Raw genomic sequence first — 16,444 nt, 5'->3', positions numbered from 1 at the left:
GTACCCCCTGTCCTCCCCCTCAAAATAGGGTAAACAAGCTAGTAGTTTGAGGAGTTTATGGCACTTTTGTACTTGTTTGGCTTTATTACTAGAATGAAATTCAAAACAGTGTGGCTGTGGCCATTGATTGACACATTAAATTCATCCATTGACTGGGACAATTTAGGTGAACGTTTGTATGTAACGACCACTGTTCACTATGTACTTTTTAAAGACACTTAAACTATGGGGTCACCAGAGGTACTCAACACCTTAATAAAGTAATTCGAAAAACTAATTCAGAAATAACACGATGTTTTGATTTATATCAATTATATAAATCAAAACATAAAGGTTATTCCTGATCAATTTTTCGAATCATTTCATAATTAAAGGCGTTAAGAAACCTTTGGTGACCCCACAGTTTAAATGTCTATCGTAGGTACGTCGTGAACAGTGGTCGTTACAGACAAACGTTCACGTAAATTGTCCCAGTCAATGGATGAATATAATGTGTTAGTCAATGGCCACAGCCACACTGTTTTGAATTTCATTCTATTTTGATCTGAGCGCCACTGATGAGTCTTATGTAGACAAAACGCGCGTCTGGCGTATTAAATTATAATCATGGCACCTTTGATAACTAATAAGACGGAGAAAAAAAGTTGTACCATATTTTGATCCCTCGATTATCTTAAACATTTTTTGCCGTCATGGTCAACATTTCATACTCACGAGCTTCAGGTAGCTTAAATGTAAATATTTATTCAACAATCTTATCAGAATTTATTTCAAAATAGACATCAAATTCTATGTTACAGTGGATTGTGTCTGATTATTATCGATAAAAAAAAGTTACGTATGTATAGGTTCTCAACAAAGGACAATACATTTCAAAATCATCATATCTAGTTATTCACCTTTAGTCTGTAGGTATTTAAGCAAGATTATACGTTAAGGTATTGCGAGAAAAGACATTACAATGCAGCGCGCAATTTATTTTGCATTTCTTTATTTGTTCGGTACAAGCATAGGAAATCCAAATGCCGTTCCCCAACATGTGTCGCCCTCCAAACCGACGCCAACTGAGATTTTCGGGAATAGCTGGCAACTAGACAGTGATGGAAGTTATTGGTTATTTTGGAAAACTAATGCAACTTATATAACGTTTGAGACTCACGTTAAGACTAAGGGATATGTCGGCTTTGGTCTATCATCTAATGGTAAAATGTTTCCATCTGATGTAGTTGTTGGCTGGGTTGACAGCAACGGAACGGCTCATTTTAAGGTTAGTCATTTAAATATAGACAGTTTGACATCCAGTACACGTGTGTGTGTGTATGTGTGTTTGTTTGTACATTGATGTTATAACATTTAGGGGATAAACTTATAGAGATAAACTTATTATTTAGTATTTTTGATAAATGTATATTTGAATGCAAATTTTCAATGTATTTTACTTTTTATATGTAATATCAATGATATTCTGGGGTTTTCATGATTTACCATAATTCATATAGGATTGTCATACTGAAGGTCACTATGCTCCTACCATTGATGTAAGCCAGGACTGGATGCTTCTACAGGGACTTGAAGATAACTTTGGAACAGTATTAAAGTTTGTTAGGAAGTTAGATACATGTGATGACAAAGACTACCAAATTACAGTGAGTATAATTTTGTCTAGAAGATTTATTAAATTTTTGAACTATTTAAACATTTAAAATGGAAAAATAGATGATAATGTAAAAAGTGAGGAGATATAAAAAAGAATAATTAAACCATAACTAAAAAAGAATAATTAAAACCATAACTAAAAAAATATAATTTAAACCATAACTAAAAAAGAATAATTAAAACCATAACTAAAAAAGACTAATATAATAGGTAAAAAAGAAGACGAAAAGACAAACACCAGTACATAAAATACTCGTCGGAAATGTAATGATTGAGGGAAAATCCTTCAAATATCATTACCTTTGACTTTGGCGGAAACACTGGCTTCAATTGTATATTGACCGTTAGATATATATTCCATATTCAAATGAAGGATGCATCTTTCTTCATCAAAATGTAAAGTTCACAATGGGATGATTGAAGTCATCTCTTTCAACTGCTCAGCTATGAGTTATTTAACTAATTTGAGCTAATAATCTTTTTTAGTTTTTAAACACGTATATTTTAAGTGTTTTTGAATTCAAAAAAAATATGCATTGTTAAAAAAAAACGAAACAAAAGACAAACACTTACTAGTACATGCCATTAAGATTTTAATTTAAATTTGTCAACTATTCTAATTTATATAATTTACTTTGAAAAGGATAATACTATCAAGGTTATATATTCGTACCACCCTGATGATCCTGCATCGTTCGATACACTGCCATGGCATGGGGCAAACAGACGAGGAGCTAAAAGTTTAATGTTGCTCTCGGCGGTCAAGGCAAATGACTACCAATTACCACCTGATGCAGAACAATTCGATATACTTCATAACAATGTAAGGATATGTTTCTATACACTTATGTAAAGTAAACAAATAAAGGCAACAGTAGTATACCGCTGTTCGAATTCATAAACCGATAGAGAAAAAACAAATCCGGGTTGAAAACTACAACTGAGGGAAAATATAAGACAACTAAGACACAACAGAAACACAACATTAAAATGTAACACACACAGAAACGAACTAAAATATAACAATGGCCATTTCCCTGACTTGGTACAGGGCATTTTTAAATAAAAATGGTGGGTTGAACCTGGTTTTGTGGCATGCCAAACCTTCCGCTTTAATGGCAATCCTAATTATAACATTAAAATATGACAATATTACATGACAGGACTACAATACAAATAAATGAGAGAAAATATTGGACAGAGAAACAAATGAATAATAGCCAACAAATGTATCAGGTTAAAAATTTAACAAACTTGAAACAGAATTTAAAATTTATTGGTTAAATTATTCTTAAGATTGACGCTTTAAACATTTATACGTTGAAGAAATCGAAAGTGATTTTGTTATTCAAGATGTCGATCATTAGAAGACACGACTATTTTATAGATTGTTCTTTTTTATCAATATCATGTTGATTATTGCTTTACGTTCTAGTGTACTATTCTTAATAAAAATAACTACAGGATAATGAATTTGGCAAGCAAAAAAGAAAAGAAGATAATAGTGACATTACGTAGGTAAATAACATGGATACGGAATGTAAGATTTGATTGCCTTACAATACGCTGTTCATATTCATTTTTTTTCAGTTTCATGTTCCAGCCAATACAGATACTACATACCAATGTACAATTTTTAAAGTGCCAGAAAAACCTTCCAAGCGCCATATGATAAGGGTACTTCTTTTTTTACATTTTCACTTTTATCAATGAACTAATCCAATAAACCAGGCACAAATTGTGTAAGACAACCCCGAGGTTCGTCTACAAAAGACATACCAGTAAGAGTGTAAAAGGCAAATTAAAGTACGAAGTTGAAGAGCATTGAGGACCAAAAATTCCGAAGTTTTGTCTACGCTTAAGTAATCTGTTCCTGTATTACATATCGATCAGGGGATATAAGCTGTCACATTTATCAACTCCGAATTGATCGACACTGTCTTATTTGATTCTCAAGGCAATTAAATATCTACGATGCATTAAGCTGACTTTTACAAAGTTGAACCAAACTGGTTGCTTCTAGTAAATTATATAAATATTTCTCTTTTTTTAAAGTTTAAAACAAAAAAAAACCATATCTCTGTTTTTTTGGTCTAAATCGTTAATAATCCCTGTAAACATAATCAATACTAAGATTGGAATCTGACTGATTTATCAGTGAATTATTAGGTCAAGAACTTTATTTGTATAAAGCGTCTCATAAAGAACTCTGTATTTTGTTTAATTCATGTTTCAACCAATTTATTCAATCTCTAAACTTATTTCTATTTTTTTTTTACAAAATTGTGTTACATTTGTAACCATGTACTATAATCTAAAATATATATATATTCAATAACCCGAAAACGAAATCATACACTGCTAGACCAATGTTTATTCAATTTTTTTTTTTAAGTTTGAACCAATAATCACCCGTGGTAATGAAGATGTCGTCCATCACTTTGTTGTATACAGTTGTCCAACTGCAACAGATGACGATGAAGGATCTGTCTTTAACTGTTATGGTGTCAAACCAAAGAAATTTGAAAAATGCAACGATGTCATGTTAGCATGGGCAGTTGGTGGCGTTGTAAGTTATATAAATAAAGGCAATATTAGTATACCGGTGTTCGATGAAGTGATTTACCACTGTAATCCTTTTTTTCTAAACTTGCATTCCATCAATATATTAACTTTTCGAAAATTTCTGAGCCAACTTTTCGAAATTCTAGGACTGCAGGCATCCGTTAGTATCAGTATGTATATAGTAAATGCCTTGATATATTTGACTAATGATATAACGTCATACTAGAGATAAGTTGACATGGGTTTTATTGGATTAAAATGAAATTTTGAACTAAAATATATTCTTACTTTTGGAACTAAAGCTTTAACAAATCAGTTACCCGCCACAACTATTGTCTTAGCAAATTATTTTTTGTCTTTTGTAATCAACAATAATTGAAATGAAAAGTGACATTAGAATTTAGTATATGATATGCGATAAAACGACAAGTATGTTTGAAGTTTCGTCTACACAAGACTCATCTGTTGCACCGCTCTAATCTAGCGAGTTCAAATATCAACTCAATCAGTTGAAATGCATTGAAAACAAAAATTGAAAACATTTCATGTCCACAATAAGTATTTTTGTTAGAAATTACAAAAGCGCCAACTATCAAACTAATGCTACTTTGAACTCGGAAACGATACTTCTAGTACAACTATTATGAGGTTTAGATAAAAGAGGGGCGAAAATTACCAGAGGGACAGTCAAACTCATAGATCGAAAACTGACAACGGTATGACAAAAAATGTAAAAAGACAAACAGGCAAATAAGAGTACACATGACACAACATAGAAAACTAAAGACTAAGCAACACGAACCTCACCAAATCTGGGGGTGATCTCAGGTGCTCCGGAAGGATAAAAATGATAATATCATTTTTTCTGGTAAACGGGAGATAACAGAAATAAACCACATTGAATCGTCCATTTCAATTAAGTTATTAGTTATGTATATGCCCTTTTTCCGGCCGTCTTTACAATCATTTTCATTGAAAATCAAAATAACTTTGTAAATATTCAATTTATTCTTGTGTGTCAACTTTTATTAAATATTTCAGGGATATGACTTTCCTCATAACGTTGGGTTTTCATTGAATGCACCTGGAGATCCACGATATCTACTTCTGGAAACACATTTCACTAATCCAACATTAAAATCAGGTATGGGTGCAGAGTAAATAAATTATGTCGTCGGTATTCCCTGCTTACTGCAATTTTTCTTTAACGAAACAGAAAATTCAGTTCTATTCAGTGAAGGTGTCAAAAGAAAAAACTTGACTAATATTTAACGCAAACGAAGAAACTAACGAGTTTTTCAAGCAGGTGTATGCATACTGACAGTTAATCTTATCGTCGTATGGTGTCCACCTGGTATCCGCGGTACTGGTCAATTTTACTTACGATTTAGTAATTTTGTTAAACAATTAGTCAAATGTAACAGACTATATATTTTTGGTCTTCCAACAGACTATTGGAATCTCAATGGGTACCAATTGCGCTCCTCAATACTTGCAGATTTGTTTTTGTATTCCCCAGTTTATTAGTCCAGTCTTTTAATTTTACCTTTCGGAATATTGATGATGTACTGTCTCTTAATAATAATAGATTCAGTGATCACTTACATTTACTATATCCAAGTAAACTTGAAATTAAAGATACTACCGACACAGATAAATCTGCTTCATATTAAGACCTTTTTCTCCAAATGACTACTGATGGTAAGTTGAATACCAAAATTTATGACAAACGCGATCATTTTAATTTTCCTATAGTCAACTTTCCATTTCTGTGTAGCAACATCTCAGCAGCACCAGCATATGGAGTTTATGTGTCTCAATTGATACGTTACTCTAGAGCTAGCTCAAAGTATGTTGATTTTGTTGAACGAGGAATACTGTTTTCTCAAAAGTTGCTAAGACAGGGCTATGAATCAATCAAATTAAGGTCATCGGTCAAGAAATTTCACGGTCGCCATCATGAGCTGATTGACCATTATGACAAAAGTGTGTCAGAAATCATATCTGATATTCTTCCTCAGTCATAATAACTTTCCATCATTACCGAACTGAACATAGAAATAACACGACGGGTGCCGTATACGGTGCAGGAAAGGCTTACCCTTCCGGAACACCTGATTTCACTCCCGGTTTTTAGTGGAGTTCGTGTTGTTTCTAATTTATTATTCATAACTGTTGATGTAAATGTTCTTTGTTTTCTCCTTGGTTTTGATTGTTCTTGTCTTTGTATATATAACTTATTTGAATGTAAAGTCCAGTTTGTAACCTATCGAACTATCATGTCATATATCATTTTACCTGTTTCAGTTCTTATAATTCCTAGGCTTTTAAATATAGCCTTGAAATGTCCTAATCCATTTAAATTCAGAAAAGCGCTTCGGACATATGCAATTTAGTAAGTAGTGTTTTTATTTTGAACAAAACTAGGTCGATACGGCTGCTACAGAACTATGAGCCACCTCCTCCCCCAGGGTAACACGAACTCAGGAGTTAGTGCTTTAGTACTGTTATGATTTATTACAAATCTCTCTAAAATTGTCCGTCTGTGAATTGATAAATTATAATGAATCTACGGTTTTAACTTCCTCCGACAAATTTGACATTGGACGGATTTGGCTGTTTTTATAAAAAAAAAATCTTTGTATAGCTCTTCAAATGTTTGGGTCCTTATCTTATTATTTCCAACCTTATATCTTCGTCTTTGTTGAGATATGTATCGTATACCGTTATCTGTTGCACTTTGTTCAGCCTCAAATATGACGTCTTGCATTTCAATTGTATGGCAATTTGTTTATATGATTCCGTGAAATCTTAGAAAGTAAACTTTCAATAATGTGACGTGACTCCGAACAATCACATATAGAATGCGTTCGACTCTCCTCTAACATGGAACCGTTGTGTAACACCGCAACCTGAGACCACCAAATACGATGACACTGTAAAATCAGTTGTAAAGGATTTGTGACGTTTATGGTGTAATATTATTAGGGCTTTATTCTAAGGCTGGATATAGATATATAAAAGAACTGACTGTTCAAAAAGTAGTTATTGATGATGCAATCTAATTTTCTTAACAAAAATATATTTCCAAATGTTTGTTTTTATGTCAATAATAATGTTTACTATTTAACTATAAATAGATTACAAAAATTACAGGCATCGTAGATAGTTCAGGTTTCAGAATAACAGTCACGCCAACATTAAGACAGTATGATGCAGGAATGCTTGAAATTGGTGCAATGGTTAACAACTTACAGTTTATTCCCCCATACGAAAAGGGATTCGTATCAAAAAGTCACTGTCACGAGGACTGCATTAAAATGGTAAGACTGTATTGCTATGATATTTTTCTAACTGATATTGTATTACCAATTGACTGGATAAGTCGTATACTGTTCTGACGTAGCATGTCCATCCGCTCGAGGTTCTTTTGTCTTTTTGTCATTTATTCTCTCAAAAAGTTTCGTTAATTCCTAATATTGGTTGTTGAAAAAGGAAAGACAAAAGATCCAAGAGGGATATTCAAAGTCAAAAGAAATAGAGACAAACAGACAAAGAATAGTTCACAAAACACGACAAAGAAAACAAAAAAAGACCAAAACGAGTGTTAAGGATTGACTCTGTATCTAATATTGAACATCATTATGCTGAGATGTAACGTGTAAATGATTTTCCGATCTACTGGAAGACATTTTCTGTGAAACAGTATTTTTAATTTGTTTGTATCCCCTGAGAATAGACGTATTCCATGTATACACCAATATTTAATTACAAGTAAGAACATACTCTTGCAACATATTGCTTTCTTTGATTAGCAGGAAACATTCAGATAGCCATGTTAACCTCATCAAAGAGTTATTGCCCTTGACCGATATAATATACTCGTTTATTTGTGTTTACGTAAATTTAAGTAGATCGAAAGGAAATATATTTTACAAAATGACCATACGGACAAGATTTTATATTTAGTTCATTCAGTTTTAAACCATGTTTTTTTTGCGTAAACAATAGAAGTTGGAAAGGAACTGGAAGTAACAAACTTTATCAGCAATACAAGGACAGGTCATATTTAGACAATCATCATATCGATAGATATGAGAAGATGTCATATGAGTGCCAATGAAACAACTCTCCATCTAAATCACAATTTGTAAAAAGCAAATAAATGTAGGTCAAAGTACGGTCTTTACATCGGAGCATTGACTAGCCAATGACTAGTGTAAATAATTCAAACAGGGAAAAACAACGGTCTCATCTATATATAAAAAAAACGAGAAACGTATTTCAATTTTTTTTTAATAAAGCCAACAATAGTATACATCTAGTTATAAAACGATTGAGTGAAAAATTCTGGTTCACAAATCAAAACCGAGTTAAACACATCAGCTATAAGAGGAAATGAAAAGAACAACAGAAACACTGAACTGCACAAAAAAAGTTAGATAAAAGTACCACTCAGGACAGAGAAGTACATTACTGAATGCGATTTTGTTTTCTCTTTCAGTGGAATAATTTTCTTAACTTACTTATCTTTCTTTCGAAAGGCGGTTGGTAATCAGACAAACAGTTTAAAGTCTTTTGTGTTCTGCTTTTTTTCCACGGGCTATTGGTAATCAGACAAACAGTTTAAAGGTGTTTCGTGTTCTGCTTATTTTCCACAGGCTGTTGGTAATCAGACAAACAGTTTAAAGGTGTTTGGTGTTCTTCTTCATGCCCATTTACTGGGTGCCAAGTTGACAGCACGTCATTTTCGAGGGGATAGAGAACTTGAGCCATTCTCGAAAGACGACAACTATGATTTTGATTACCAAGATTTTAGGGCCATGAAACAAGAAAGAGAAATCAAATACGTAAGCTTAGTCTCAGTGCAATATTCTTATTTAAGCGTCATGTTTTAATTCTACATCTAGATTAATAAGTTGCTGTTGTTGATAACTGTGTGTATTTATTTTAACAATACAATTAGTGTGTCACTATATCAGAGGTATGTATATTTATTGAAGTGATTGCTTCTGTTGTGTTTGTCTTTACAGCTCATATACTTTTGTCTTTAATCATGGTCTGGATCGCAATGCTTCTCCTAATAAATTAGTTGTGACCGATTCAAAATAAAATTGTTTTTTTACCTTTTGCAATAAAGTTAATCTCTTTCTTTTTAATAATTTATACTGAAAATATCTAAATATTTAAGCGTTTAATACAGGAAACACACGTACGAAACATAGATTCTATTTATATATAATATATTTAAAACGTCGATTGGTAGAAAATACATAATAGTTTTAAAATTTCAAAACCAAAAACATAAGAGAACGAATTAGATGTTTAAAACCAAAACACAAAAAAGAATTCAACAATACTTGTGCTTGTTTTAACACTAGAAGAGAAATAAACATATAGAAAAAGACATAAAAACTCAAACTTTTTTATACAGGGCGACAGCCTTGCAATGGACTGTACCTACGATTCCTCGTCAAGAACCAAACCAACTGTTGTAAGTTACTTTGATATATAGTTTATTAAACTAAATGCATATTTTCTCCTTGGTTCATCGTTATTGCTAACCTTGTTTTCTCCTAAACTTAATAGATTTTGTTCATTAATTGTACGATTAAATAGGGTAAAGGTCCTTCATGACCAAGTGGTCTTAAAAGGTTCCATTACTGTTAAACTATACTGTCAACATTGATGCTGATGAGTTTAAACCTTGCACATGGCAGGTGATATCGACTACACGAAATATTTATTGTGTTAAAATTTGCAATTAAATCCAATAAATTCAATCAATAATAGTTTCATTCATTTTCATTTTAAAAGTTTTGTACACATATCGATGCAAACTTGGTGCCTTTTTGTTTATAAAGCTCATAAAAGGATACTTTTGGCGTTTTTTTCATCCTAACATAACACGTGTTTCAAAATTTATAAAAATATTGTAGGGTGGTTTACCGACCACATCCGAGATGTGCTTGGCTTTCTTGTTCTACTATCCAAAAGTGAATGTTACGTTTTGTCTCAGTCAACCCAACTATGACCAACTTAGCAGCGTTCCTTGGCATGCTGTAAAACAACTAAATACTTGGGACTGGAAAGATAAATCTGTTCGTGATAACTTTAATGAAATCGTTGACAATTCTACGTACAATTATATCTGCTATGGACTTGACAAAAGCGCTAATATCCATGTAAGTAAACAGTATAAAAAGAGAGAGAGAATAATCCCAGATATTCTGCAAACGATAATTAACATTAAATGATACAATTTAACTGAACTTCGTAAACCAATTTCTCTTCTGTAATTTCAATGTTAAAATGTTTGGCAATGTTATACCGTATAACGTCAGACGTCAGTATAGATAATACTAGGGCTTCTTCAGCAAGAGACTGTGAATTTTAAATATTTTCCCAATAGATATGTTATAAATAACATGATACCTCAACATCGTTCAACATCAAACACTTTTTACGGTAGTCTTTCACTTGATCAATCCTGACACTAATCGGTGTGTTAAACAACACTTAGAAATTACTCAGAAATGAAGGTTACAATTCCGTTACACAAATTTTCACCTTAGATGAATTCCGCAATCCCGTTTATATCTTTTTGTCATTAAGCTCCTAACATATTCATCATTAGATTTTAACTGGTTATAATTTAAACATTTCTGATTCTGAAGAGTGCTTGATAAAGAAATTTTCATATGTTGGGGCCCACTGACTGCCTAAGAGGGGACCAGCTCCAGTCATGCTTCTGTGATTCCCTATATAATCAAATAAATCCGCCTCTGTGACTTTAAAGGACGTTTATGAAAATCGTTTTCTACTGACCATATGCTTAAAAGCATACACATTTTAAAAAAAGTACATGCCACAATAAAAAAAAAGTCGTTGTTAAAAAAATTGGAAGTTTGTGATAGCAAAGTTGAAATAGCGTTTGACGTTCTGTTTTCCAACTTTTAAAAAAATTGATATATAAAGAATGACATTTTTTCTATTATAATTGACTTATTCAGCTGAGTTTAGTTTTTTTTAAATACGTATATGATAACTGCATTTATTTTTTGGAAGCATTAGTCCAAACGTTGGCTTACTAACCCATCCCCCTTTCAATATCCTGGATCTGCAGCTGAAATTATTAGCGATTAGTTCGTCATATTTTTTTTTAATTTCAAATCTGAACTTTTTTAATGAAACAGGCACTCTTGTCAGTACTAATGTTTAAGTTTTATATATAAAGTTCTTCGACGAGAAAGTACCAATTTATTACATTTTTTATATTTCAGTTTAAACAGGGCAATTTCCATCTTCCCGAACCAACAAAGTATGCTCCGCCTCCTAGACAATGTCCAAGTGGTCATTGATACTTTTAAATTGTGTAATAAAATAATATCTGAAATTTATATGATTGTTTACTGTATATGTTCAAAAAGCTCTTATAACGAATGATAAACGTCTTGAACCATGTTTATGGTTCTGACATCATTTTCACAAAAGTCAGCAGTTTCGGATTTCCGTTCTGGTAACCCTGAGCTGTGTTGGTGAAATTTTGCTGTGCATGATATCAATTTTAAAACAAAACTATTAATTATACTGGCATTGTATATATTGATTGTTTATTTTCATTCGTATCTCTATAAACGTTACAGATTTCTTAAGATGATATCAAAAACACATTGGATGAGCAATTTCCTTAGCATGTCGTGGTTTTATTGTTGAGTTTATAATGTATATTGAAAATATTTTATTTTAGGTTTTAAAGTTTCAAAAGTAAGGTTATTAACTTAACATTTTAAAAAAAAGGATTTGATTGTTATATTATAGAACCTGTAAGTTTTAAATTATTGCTCTCTAGTATTATGTGGCACCAATTTAAATCGCTTGGTCTCAGGCTTTCCTGCTTTATCTTATTAGATAAACACATGAAGGACACATTACATATAATAACTATTTCCAGAAGTGCAACATATAAAAGAAAATTATTGCAATTTACGTTAATGTAACCTACCGAATTAGAATATTTACCGAATTTGCAATAACATAAGCAACACGTAGGGTGTCACATGTGGAGCAGGATCTGCTTACACTTCCGGAACACCTGAGATCCCCCCAGTTTTTGGTGGGGTTCTTGTTGCTTAGTCTTTAGTTTTCTATTTTGTGTCTTCTGTACTATTATTTGTCTGTTTGTCTTTTTATTTTTAGCCATGGTGTTGTCAGTTTATTTTCAATCTATGAGTTTGACTCTCCCTCTTGTATCTTTCGTCCCTCTTTTATTTACGTTCATACACAACAAATACAATTGGTTTCGTATAAAGTGATTTAAAGATTGAATATCACAACACCAAAACAGCAATTCTATAACACTTTAATGTACGCTTTACTTAAAAACTAATCAATATTTTACCCTAAGAACGAACTCTTTTCATTATTTACTTATCAGACAGTTCCTTTGTTTTATGTGTTTTGTTCAAACTTTATCATTTGATAACAATGTTGTTTTCGAGCGAAGTGATTTCACTGAAGTCAGACAACAGACCATGGAATTTAGCGTACATGTATGTTATGTAAATGTGAACAACAAATCAGAAGTTAAAAAAGCGATGTTCTGGATTTACCTTCATGAGGAACGTTCAAAGACGAATATATAAAGTGTCAGAATTTTTATAGACAATACAATTCGACTTAATTTGAATGTTTCTAATGACAACAGAGAAAAAACAAACTAAGCTGAACAGAAATATAAATGTATATACTAGATGAAACAAGATATACATGTGCAGTTAATTTCTTTTTTAAATTGCAAGATGATATAATTTTGCATATGGACTGCAAATGATCCTTGATAGTATAAAGCAATGAAGTGCCTTTGACCATACAAAAAAATAATACAGTGTTCAGTGTCTTTTATTATCCCCTGAAGACCGCAGCGTAATGTAAGCGTTCTGTATACCATGATCGATAGTATGTAATGTTGTTTGGCAGTGCAGCTGACTAGCTAATTTGGCTATGTCACATGTACTTTAAAACATTCATCCACGTCCGGTCTGCGTTTTAGTTCAATGTTTTTCTGCCTTGTATCGATCTGATGAGTTAAACCCTTTTTAACTGTTTTTTATAGTATTTTTCTTGTGTTGTGATGTTACACCACTGTCTCTGGTTAGGGGAGGGTTTGTTAACTTCTATGTTATTTTTTGGATATTTTTGTATATGGGGGAAAGTTGTCTCAATGGCAATCATTCTTTTTTATTATTCAAAAGCAGGTTGTTCTCTTGCTATTCCTACATTTTGTATTGTACTATTTTGGCTGTTCCTAAGGTGTCTTCCCGATTGTCCCACTTTTTATAATGACAGGTAAAAAAGTAAGGAAATTTTGTGGTCAAGCGGTAATATGTTTGTGGGATAACTGGGAAGTTTAAATATGGGACAATTGGGAATTGTTTTGGTAGTGATTAATCTGTATTTATAGTGTGTTACAGTTGATTAAAGATTACTAATAAATGTAACTTATAAGATATGAAAAAAGTGAGCAAACTATAATATTTGCATACTAGTATTTCCTTTTGCACATATTATGTACAATTGAGGTAACTATCATCAAATATGTACTTTGATGCTGTTTATTTTGGCAATTATTCTTAATTAAGGAAAGTTTCTTCGTCATGCATAGCTCTGTTTCCTTACCAGGTTTTATTATACTTTTGATGTTTGTGGCTTTTGATTTTTTCCATTTTAGTAAAGAATTTCATCGGAGTTTAGTATTTTTGTGATTTTAATTTTTAACAACTCTTCAAAGTTTGTATTAGGTTTGAATTTTTAAATATTTTGTCGTCGATCATAACGAAATAAAAATAATTGGTCGTAATGTGTTTTTGGTGCAGAACCATTTGTACCATTAATGTAATTATACATGCAGTTGTGCATTTGAAAGACACTTAACCAAGCTTTAATCGGTAAAAGGAAAAACCAAAGAGTCGACAGATAACAAAGCTCATAAGTCGAAAACTTGAAGTGCCTCGATAAACTTTAAATAATATATTTATGTCACTTTGAGTTTTATCTATAAATAATTCATCTTGGATTTTGTCACAAAGGCCACGCCATTCCAAGCAGAACTAGTTCTATAACGTTTATTTTAATTGTTTGCTGCTGACACGAAATTAATGTCAAATCTTACTTAAAAGGCAATAAAAAAGCCCGGAAAGTATCGAATGTATGGAATTTAATCTACTTATACATAGGCATCAGAAGATTAATCATTTATCAGAAGATATATTTATTGTCATGTAAAAGGTATTTACATTTATAAATTGAAACAATCCCCATTTTAAATATGTATGAAAATAGTTTGCATGGATTCAACAATATTCAATCAATCATCATCACAGTCACGGATCATCCCTTAAAATAATGTACAGCACAGTGTCCAAACAAAAGTCTTTTTTGGATATGCAGATCAAAGATAACATTTGAACCTATAGTTACAATCTTTTCTGTTTACAAAACTTTGAATTTTTCGAAAAACTAAGGATTTTCTTACCCCAGGAGTAGATTACCTTAGCCGTATTTGGCACAACTTTTTGGAATTTTGGATCCTCAATGCTCTTCAACTTTGTTTTTATTTGGCTTTTTAACTATTTCGATCTGAGCGTCACTGATGAGTCTTATGTAGACGAAACGCGCGTCTGGCGTATAAAATTATAATCCTGGTACTTTTGATAACTATTTACACCACTGGGTCGATGCCACTGCTGGTGGACGTTTCGTCCCCGAGGGTATCACCAGCCCAGTAGTCAGCACTTCGGTGTTGACATGAATATCAATTATATGGTCATTTTTTATAAATTTTCTGTTTACAAAACTTTGAATTTTTCGAAAAACTAAGGATTTTCTTACCCCAGGAGTAGATTACCTTAGCCGTATTTGGCACTACTTTTTGGAATTTTGGATCCTCAATGCTCTTCAACTTTGTTTTTATTTGGCTTTTTAACTATTTCGATCTGAGCGTCACTGATGAGTCTTATGTAGACGAAACGCGCGTCTGGCGTATAAAATTATAATCCTGGTACTTTTGATAACTATTTACACCACTGGGTCGATGCCACTGCTGGTGGACGTTTCGTCCCCGAGGGTATCACCAGCCCAGTAGTCAGCACTTCGGTGTTGACATGAATATCAATTATATGGTCATTTTTATAAATTTTCTGTTTACAAAACTTTGAATTTTTCGAAAAACTAAGGATTTTCTTACCCCAGGAGTAGATTACCTTAGCCGTATTTGGCACAACTTTTTGGAATTTTGGATCCTCAATGCTCTTCAACTTTGTTTTTATTTGGCTTTTTAACTATTTCGATCTGAGCGTCACTGATGAGTCTTATGTAGACGAAACGCGCGTCTGGCGTATAAAATTATAATCCTGGTACTTTTGATAACTATTTACACCACTGGGTCGATGCCACTGCTGGTGGACGTTTCGTCCCCGAGGGTATCACCAGCCCAGTAGTCAGCACTTCGGTGTTGACATGAATATCAATTATATGGTCATTTTTATAAATTTTCTGTTTACAAAACTTTGAATTTTTCGAAAAACTAAGGATTTTCTTACCCCAGGAGTAGATTACCTTAGCCGTATTTGGCACTACTTTTTGGAATTTTGGATCCTCAATGCTCTTCAACTTTGTTTTTATTTGGCTTTTTAACTATTTCGATCTGAGCGTCACTGATGAGTCTTATGTAGACGAAACGCGCGTCTGGCGTATAAAATTATAATCCTGGTACTTTTGATAACTATTTACACCACTGGGTCGATGCCACTGCTGGTGGACGTTTCGTCCCCGAGGGTATCACCAGCCCAGTAGTCAGCACTTCGGTGTTGACATGAATATCAATTATATGGTCATTTTTATAAATTTTCTGTTTACAAAACTTTGAATTTTTCGAAAAACTAAGGATTTTCTTACCCCAGGAGTAGATTACCTTAGCCGTATTTGGCACAACTTTTTGGAATTTTGGATCCTCAATGCTCTTCAACTTTGTTTTTATTTGGCTTTTTAACTATTTCGATCTGAGCGTCACTGATGAGTCTTATGTAGACGAAACGCGCGTCTGGCGTATAAAATTATAATCCTGGTACTTTTGATAACTATTTACACCACTGGGTCGATGCCACTGCTGGTGGACGTTTCGTCCCCGAGGGTATCACCAGCCCAGTAGTCAGCACTTCGGTGT

At 32.7% G+C, this 16,444-nt stretch overlaps 1 protein-coding gene across 1 annotated transcript in view; it reads left to right on the top strand.

The window, feature by feature from the left end:
- Window positions 1-853: 853 nt before the first annotated feature.
- Window positions 854-16,444, top strand: part of LOC143062040 (DBH-like monooxygenase protein 1 homolog) — a 36,755-nt gene continuing 21,164 nt past the window's right edge. The window contains exons 1-11 of the mRNA XM_076233890.1: window positions 854-1,267; window positions 1,500-1,646; window positions 2,300-2,479; window positions 3,247-3,333; window positions 4,052-4,225; window positions 5,263-5,365; window positions 7,378-7,544; window positions 8,883-9,071; window positions 9,656-9,715; window positions 10,161-10,406; window positions 11,505-11,571. Coding sequence (XP_076090005.1) covers window positions 962-1,267; window positions 1,500-1,646; window positions 2,300-2,479; window positions 3,247-3,333; window positions 4,052-4,225; window positions 5,263-5,365; window positions 7,378-7,544; window positions 8,883-9,071; window positions 9,656-9,715; window positions 10,161-10,406; window positions 11,505-11,571 — 1,726 coding nt within the window. The 5' untranslated portion in view covers window positions 854-961. The remainder of the gene's footprint in view (window positions 1,268-1,499; window positions 1,647-2,299; window positions 2,480-3,246; window positions 3,334-4,051; window positions 4,226-5,262; window positions 5,366-7,377; window positions 7,545-8,882; window positions 9,072-9,655; window positions 9,716-10,160; window positions 10,407-11,504; window positions 11,572-16,444) is intronic.

This window comes from Mytilus galloprovincialis, chromosome 2 (genome assembly GCF_965363235.1).
Source record: "Mytilus galloprovincialis chromosome 2, xbMytGall1.hap1.1, whole genome shotgun sequence".
NCBI lineage: Eukaryota > Metazoa > Mollusca > Bivalvia > Mytilida > Mytilidae > Mytilus > Mytilus galloprovincialis.
This window is presented reverse-complemented; position numbering and strand designations above follow the sequence as displayed.